At 40.3% G+C, this 8,655-nt stretch overlaps 1 protein-coding gene across 1 annotated transcript in view; it reads left to right on the forward strand.

Annotated features, from left to right (window-relative positions):
- LOC122551465 (minichromosome maintenance complex component 3 associated protein) overlaps positions 1 to 6,698 on the forward strand; it is a 101,360-nt gene extending 94,662 nt beyond the window's left edge. The window contains exons 27-29 of the mRNA XM_043693407.1: positions 2,377 to 2,574; positions 4,903 to 5,041; positions 5,177 to 6,698. Coding sequence (XP_043549342.1) covers positions 2,377 to 2,574; positions 4,903 to 5,041; positions 5,177 to 5,359 — 520 coding nt within the window. The 3' untranslated portion in view covers positions 5,360 to 6,698. The remainder of the gene's footprint in view (positions 1 to 2,376; positions 2,575 to 4,902; positions 5,042 to 5,176) is intronic.
- The last annotated feature ends 1,957 nt before the right edge of the window (positions 6,699 to 8,655 follow it).

The following is an 8,655-nucleotide window of genomic DNA, read 5'->3' on the forward strand; positions in this document are numbered from 1 at the left end:
GGCAGTGAGAAAGACCGACCCCCCCCCCCCCCCATGACCACAGCTGATGTGAGGAAAACTATGCAAACTTAACCCACATAAAGGCTGCTGCACCAGATAACATCCCTGGCAGAGTGCTCAGAGGATGCTCTGACGTGCTGGCAGATGTTTTCATGGACATCTTTAATGTCTCTCTGAGTTGCAGCATAGTTCCAACATGCTTTAAGGCTGCTACTATCGTACCTGTGCCGAAGAAGTCTTCAGTGTCCTACCTCAATGACTCAGGCTTGTGATGAAGCATATTAAGACCCTGCTGCCTCCCCTTACTGGACACCCTGCAGTTCGCGTATTGACCCAACAGCTTAACAGATGCCATTTCCACCACCCTCCATCTGGCCCTCGCCCACCTGGAGAAGGAGGACACCTACGTCAGATTGCTGTTCATAGACTTCAGTTCTGCATTCAACACTATCATTCCTCAGCACCTGATTGATTGGAAAGCTGAGTCTGCTGTGCCTGAATACCTCCCTCTGTAACTGGGTCCTAGACTGCCTGACTGGAAGACCTCAGTCAGTCCAGATTGGGAACAGCATCTCCAACACCATCACACTGAGCTGTGTTCAGTCCACTGCTGTTCCACTTGCTGACATATGACTGTGTAGAGATGCATAGCTCGAATCATATCATTGTTTGCTGATGACTACTGTAGTGGGTCTCGTTAGCAGGAATGACGAGTCAGCATACAGAGAGGAGGTTCAGCGGTTAACAGACTGGTGCAGAGCCAACAACCTGTCTCTGAAGGTGGACAAAACGAAATAAATGGTTGACTTCAGGAAGGCACAAGCAACCACTCTCCATTGGACATTGGCTCCCCATGAAGATCTTGAAGAGCTCCAGATTTCTTGGCATCCACCTGGTGGAGAATCTCACCTGGACCCTCAACCCCAACTCCAAAGCCAAGAAAGGCAGTGCACTTACTCTGCAACCATGTTTGACTTTAATAATATATGACGTTCCTGGGTAGTTTGGGGTGGAGCAGGGAGGGAAGAGAATAAGGAGGGAGTGTGATCCCTGTTACACACCAACTAAGAGTCATGGAATACCCTTGACACTTCATGACTGAATTTTTGTTTTTCTGCATTGTCTTCATTGAGAGCTGGATAAAGACTTGTTCGGAACTGTGAATGGATTCTTTGAACGTGTTGTGGAGAAACTTGCCAGTTTGTGGGAACTAGGGCCTCCACAAAGTGACTATAGTCAAGGGAGAGCTAATATGCTCATGGATAGTTTCAGTGCAGGCTTTTCTTGATTTGCCTGGGCAAATACACCTGCCTCGGCTGTGAGCTTGTTTCCAACCACAGGAAACTGGAGAAAAATTGGTTGCATAACAGCGTTAAGCAAACTTGGTGGTCTTTGATTTTAATGGAAATGAAACAACATTGGTTTGTTCTTTCTCAAACCACTAGTTTTAAAAAAAACTCTGCTAGTAGTGTGATGAAATTGAATTTGTCTTGTTTTTCATTTTAAACCAGTAGCTATGATTATAAGAAATAGTAAGTATTAGGAAAGATTACTCATTTCTCAAAGACTGAAAGAATATTATTCTGAAAACATGCATTAATGTCCCAGAATCTTAATTAACATAAATAGATCGGACATTGAGTCCGCATAAACTGTGATTCTGAGCATGTTGCAATTCTGTTTGAAAATGATCTGTGTAATTATAATATAGTTAGAGAGGGATAGAGTTATTCAGCCCTGTGTGGAACTAAACGTCATTGTGCATTTAATGAAGGACACCAAATAGTTGACGTGGTCACGGAGGCTGCCCAGAAGGGGACTCAGTAACAGTTATTTATCCGCCCTGTATGAATGGTGGTCAGTAGCAGAATGGTGGTGAAGTAATGAAATGGAACAGCTCAGGTAATTATTGACCGATGAGTCAGCTAATTTGACAATTGTAGGTGTTGAAGTGTCATCTGGTTTGAACATATGCCTCTTGGCTTATATTTGCCATTGGTCTAGACTAAGTGAAATACTCACTTGAGTTATGAGAACTGGTGATCCAGATTCTCAATACTTCTGTGGAATTTATTGGATAATGGGCTTTTGTTCTCAATGTATTTGTTTAAGACACTTGCACAGAGATGTTTGTGTTTGTGACAATTACTCAGTATTACCTATTTATCAGCTTGATGCCAGCTTTTGTCCGGGACCAGAAATGAGCTAATCTGGCCAAACAATGGACAATTTTACAAATGGATTAGAGAAATTACATGGTGTTCATGCAGCTCAGAATTTCAGAAGAAGGCTTTACTATATTGAGTAATACCAGGTGTTGTAATCCAGAAATCCTTTCCTTCAGTATTATGGGAATATTGTCATATTGTTTTCCAGATTGCCACAGAAGCAGGCATACTCCTCAGTTAAGCAGAGGTCAGAAAAGCGATCATACACTATAAAGGACAGTTCTGAAGAAACCCTTCAGGACAGGACTCCTTCTGCTTTGGATATTACCCATACTGCTACAGCAGCAGAACTTCTACCAGGACGATTGCTGTCCGAAATTGAAATAGAAAGAAAGGAGAATAAAAGGTACAATAATAGAGAAATGTGGGGAATAAAGAGCATACTTTCTGCAAACGACATGGCTTCTATGGAAACAAAGCAACATTAGACAAACTTTGAAGTGGAAATGAAATTTGTATTAAAGTTATGACAATTTAAACTGATAACCCTGAATCATTGTCATGATCCATTGGAAATGCATTATCACTCAACTGCACTATTTATGGAAGTGTTGCAAAAGTTAATGTTTTAATCAAATTACATAATCTCCAGTTTACCTGCCTGACAACCTAATTACTAGAATACACCAGTCATAGTTTCTTGTTAAGTACTGAAATGTTAATTAGAAATTAGTAAGTTCTAACCTGAGGCAGTTGAAATGGTGGCTCAGCCGGGCCTCTCAGCACCAGAGACCCGGGTTCAATTCCTGCCTCAGGCAACTGTCTGTGTGCAGTTTGCACATTCTCCCTGTGTCTGTGGGTTTCTTCCGGGCACTCCGGTTTCCTCCCATGGTCCAAAAATGTGCAGGTTAGGCGAATTGGCCGTGTTAAATTGCCCGTAGTGTTAGGTGAAGGGGTAAATGTTGGGGAATGGGTCTGGGTGGGTTGGTCTTCGGAGGGTCAGTGTGGACTGGTTGGACCGAAGGGCCTGTTTCCACACTTAGTAATCTAAATCTAATCTAAAATATAACCTACCATCTTCTAACTCAAACGGTAGCCCTTAAATTACTACACACATACAGACAGACAAAGATAAACAAACATAGATTTTATGGGTGAAGAAAGAAATACTTCAGTTCTTTATTATAGGCACAAGAAGGTTGGCACAGTAATTGTTCAGCCTCTATTAATGGTTTGAGGTAGTAGCTTCTAGTCACATGATGAAAGAGAAATAGGTAAGTTCTTTCAATTCTTTGTTGTTTCTCTAAAAGGAGGGGGTTGATGCTGTCTATTCAGAATCTGAAAGCTTTCCGAAGCTGTATAGTTCAGGCACGGGCTGTCCATCTTCCCAAAAGCCCAATCAAAGTTGTTTTCATGCTGACATTTCTTGACTGCCACTGTTATGATTGAAAAACCAGTCGACAGTTTATGTCCCTGGGCAAAGCTGCCCTGAACACCACAGTGCTGATGAGTCCAGCAATCCTCCCATATTCCTTGAGCAACACAGCCATGTAAATACAACTCTCAATGAGTTCCAGTGACTTGCTTTTAACCTGAAACATTTCCTTTGACAGTTTCATTGCTTGCAAGCAGCAGCCTTTTCCCATTTTGTTCCACAATCCAAAATACAACGTGGTCTTTATACCATCAGACCCTCTTTCATTTGGCAGAGCAGTATGAAATACATTTTTAGTTCAGAAAAGGGAACTCTAGTTTAAACTAATTATTTTCTCATGCTGCTGGGTACACTCAGCCTATTGTGCCTGCTCTGCCATTCGATAAGATCATAGCTGAGCTAATTATGTCCGCCTTGTCCATTTCCCTTTCTGTCAAAAATGTCTTTAGCTGAGCCTTGGATATATTTGGTGACCCAGCCTCCACTGCTCTCCGTGGAAGGCAGCAGTCCACCCCTTTCCCACAAGTTTCCTCTCTTGGGACCAGTCAGACATGCTTTGAGTTTTTAATATTTTTCTTAAATCATGTCAAGATTTTCTATTGACTCTATTACAAACACATGTCCTTAAGTTAGATATTATAGTTAATTTTCCTCCATTGGGAATTTCATCTCCAGAAATTTCCTGGTTATATATTGTTATCATTTATCAAATCATCAGCACTGTATTTTAAAGGAAAAAAGCTGAAATGATAGGTAGAATAGATTCAAGGACTTGAAATTCATTAAGGGCTCCCCAGACCTAAGAATGGGTAATTTGCATTTATTGCTCGTCTCTGTCAAGCCAACTTGTTCATCTTTTTAGATTAGATTAGATTTCCTACAGTGTGGAATCAGGCCCTTCGGCCCAACCAGTCCACACCGACCCTCCAAAGAGTAACCTACCCGGACTCATTTCCCTCTAATTAATGCACCTTACACTATCAGCAATTTAGTATGGCCAATTCACCTGACCTACACATCTTTGGACTGTGGGAGGAAACCCACTAAAACACAGGGAGAATGTGCAAACTCCACACAAACAGTTGCTCGAGGCTGGAATCTAACCTGGGACTCTGGTGCTGTGAGGCTGCAATGCTAACCACTGAGCCACCATGCTGAGACTCGACTGCAACTATTCAGTGCAAGTTGTGTTCCTGCACAAATAAATAGAACCTTTCTCTACATCCCTGATTTAAAAAGTTAACTAATTACACCATTCAAAATGTACATAAGACATAATTTTGTATTTGTTAATTACAGGTGTGAGGAGCAACTGCATCGCTGGCTGGATGAGGGCCCATTTGATTCGATTGCTTTACCCGTTTACCTCCCACAGAGTTTGGTTTCTGCTGAAGTTGTTGTCCCCATGCACAGAGTGTCTACTGTAACCACACTACAGGTTTACAGATATCCCAATCTTTCATGTGCAGTTGTTTTTCTAGAACGATTGAATTGCTTTTCATTCCTGCTGCTATTTCCGAGATTGGAATCTTAATTCTATCTAATCCTGCTCTTTTTATTTGTTTCATCCCAGGAGGATGCTACTAACGGACACACTAAGGACATCAGTATGAATAACTCAGATTGGCTAAATGATTCAACAATGACCTTATCAGATAAACTGAAAGAGTTTAAAAGATTGATCCAAACCAATCAAGAGGAAGAACTGGTTTGTGAGCGTCACCTGTCTCTCTTACTAGAAGTAGCTGACACCTGATGGAACCAGCAGACAAGCTGGTGTTTGACATATATTATAGACACTGCTTGAGTGGAGCTTCACTGAAGCTTGAGAACTTTTCTCATTTCCATTGTTCTGCTCCTTCAAATATTCATTCAATATTTGTTGCTGCCAATCATGTGATTTAATCTACAACTTGATACTCCAGACAATGTTTTAACTGGATTTCATTCAACTTACTCCCAACTATTTCTATAAAATTTCTTTCTTTAGCTACTGAAACTTTTTACTTTGATTGCAGAGAATCAACTTTGCACCTGTTATGTTTTAGTAAAGTTATGCTTATTATTGAAATGTGGTGATATGTTACCTTGGTTTGCAGGGTTTTTTTTCCAGTGAAAGGAATTGTAAGATGTTGACAAGGATAACTTGCAAGCACAGTGTTAAGATCTGTAGATACCATGCAAAATAAGGCAGCTTCAACAATAAGCGTTAGGATGATTTTGTCTGCTGGTTTTTAGTACCTTTATAACACTTGAATATGCGAACTACTTAGATCATTTATCCTATTTCAGAAAGGTAAAGAGGAAAAATCAAGTTCAAACATGGTATTGCACTGACAGCTTTAAAAGGAACTGAAAAGTTTGTGGTGCTTTGTATTATGTACAGTATTTTTTTGAGACCACAATAGTCTTTTTAAAAAGTGTAGCAGCTTCCCCAAAGGAATGGAAAAGACATTGTTGGTCATGACATCTGTAAGTTTCCTATTTAGAGTTTTAACCTTTTTCAAATGTAGATAAACTGTCAGACATGTTTCCAGATATTTGTTCTCATTCCTTTCCAGTAAAAGGTTAGGTACATGTAAAGATTCAATTTACATCTGTATGCTTTAATGGACATGGGAATTATCTGTTATATAATGTAATGCTTTAAACATGATTAAAATGATTGATCTTGCATCTATTTGAAATGACTGGCTGTTGTCTGGTACAGCAAATGAATAGGAGCAAGTAATCACACGGTGGCTTCAAGTTACAATTTGTTACACATTCCAGGTTGATTTGTGTTAATGTGTATTCCAACATTAAGCATAAAAACGGACAAAATAGTGGATACTGTAAGTCAAAAACAAAAATCACTGGAAAGGCTCAGCAGGTGTGGAAACATCAGTGGAGAGAAATCCCGAGTTAACATTTGGGGTCAAGTGACCCTCTGGGCTGAAAAAGGGAGACGTTGAATTGGAAAGTGCAAATTTGACATTTTACAGGTAATGCTGGACCGGAGCTTTTCCAGCAATTTCTGTTTTTGTTTCTGACATTGTGATGTACAGCTTGTCTAGAGATAACTGGCAATAAACTGTTAACAGTTTTAAAACTGAGTTTTCGGTCTCTGAAAATATTGCATTTGAGTTTTGGTCTCATTAATCAAGGGCAAAACAGCTGTATGGATTTTATTGGATCCTATGAATGAATTATTGGAACTGGTTTAATGATGCTCCTACATTCTATTCCAATTGGCCCACAGACTGGTACTTGTGTCACTTTGTGGCTTGTCCAAACATGAAGTTTTCTTCAATTAAGCATTCTTTGTACATCACAAGTTACTTGACTACTTATCACTGGATCATAGGACGTCGAGGGGTGACCATATAGAGGTTTATCAAATCATGAGGGGTATAGGTAAGGTGAATGGCTGGTGTCTTCCCCTAGGATGGGGGATTTCAAGGGGGTATGTTTTTAGGAGAAAGATTAAAATATTTCACAAATGTGGAATGAACTTCCAGAGGAAGTGGTAGGTGTGGTTACAGTTACAACATTTAAAAAAATATTTGGAGGGTTATGGGTGAAACGCAGGCAGGTGAGACTAGATTGTTGACTTGTTTGCTGAACTGGTAAGTTTGTTCGCAGATGTTACCTAGAATGAAGAAACATCAGTGCCCCTCCAGTGAAGCATTGGTGTTCTGTCCCACTTGCTATGTGGGAGTCTTGGTCTGCTGGAGCAAGTGGTGTCATGTAAATAGAGATTAGTTTAGGATTATGATCAGCATAGACTGGTTGGACCAAAGAATCTGTTTCCATGCTGTATGACTAGTGCTTGCTCACTTCCCCTTTCTCCAGCCCCTCGTCCTTGCTGTCTGCTTGACTGTGTTGCATGAAATGATAGCCTTCATTCAAATTTAGGAGAAAGTGAGGACTGCATATGCTGGAGAGTCAGAGGATGGCACTGGAAAAGCACAGTCGCTCAGGCATCATCCGAGGAGCAGGAGAGTAAACGTTTCGGGCATAAGCCTTTCTTCAGCCCCTACCAGGTTAATCAGCACACAGTCCTACCTTCCCAAGGTTCTTCAATGTGTCCAAGTTTTTAATTTTGAAAATCTGGTCGTTTGACCTATTCCCTTCTCCAATTGCTACCTCTTGTGGCCCTTGGGCAGTAAAGGTAATCCTGTTACTTAGTAAAAGCAGTTCTGAATTCCTAACTTTCATGTTTCAGCAGCTCCTGTATCCTCATCTCCATTCTATTCCCACTAACAATCTTTTGGATTTGTGCTTGAAGTCAAATTTTCTGTCCATTCTTGTTTTTTGCGCCAAGTCAGTCTTGGAATGTTTAGTAGTTTTTTGGTTGAACAATCAAAACAAAATTAAAAGTTTCAAAAATATGCAGAAAATATTGAAACTACTCAAGTCCAGCAGAATCTGTAGAGATGGACAGTCAACATTTCAGGTCAATTTCATCAAATTTTTCAAACCTTCCATTAGAAATGTTTTGGTATTGAGGTTATTGGTTTAGTGTTAACAATGCATTCATGGAATATGATAAACTGGAACAGGGTATTGTTTGGACATTCAGGGTTGAAGGGGTGTTATCATGTGATTTCTTGGACTCAAAAAACCAAAATGACAAGAACTGTATGATCTTCCAAAGGGATTGTATTATAGACACCCTAATAGTCAGAGGGAAATTGAGAAACAAACTTGTTAGGAGATCTCAGCTATCTGTAAGAATAATAGGGTGGTTATAGTAGGGAATTTTAACTTTCCAAACATAGACTGGCTCTGCCATAGTGCTAAGGGTTTAGATGGAGAGGAATTTAAGTGAGTGCAAGAAAATTTTCTGATTGTGTGTGGATGTGCCTACGAGAGAAGGTGCAAAACTTGACCTACTCTTGGGAAATAAGGCAGGGCAGGTGACTGAGGTGTCAGTGGGGGAAGCACTTTGGGGCCAGCGACCATAATTCTATTAAAATAGTGATGGAAAAGGATAACCAGATTTAAAAGTTGAAGTTCTAAATTGGAGAAAGGCCAATTTTGACGATATTAGGCAAAAGTTGATTGGGG

Source organism: Chiloscyllium plagiosum, chromosome 7, assembly GCF_004010195.1.
Source record: "Chiloscyllium plagiosum isolate BGI_BamShark_2017 chromosome 7, ASM401019v2, whole genome shotgun sequence".
Taxonomy (NCBI): domain Eukaryota; kingdom Metazoa; phylum Chordata; class Chondrichthyes; order Orectolobiformes; family Hemiscylliidae; genus Chiloscyllium; species Chiloscyllium plagiosum.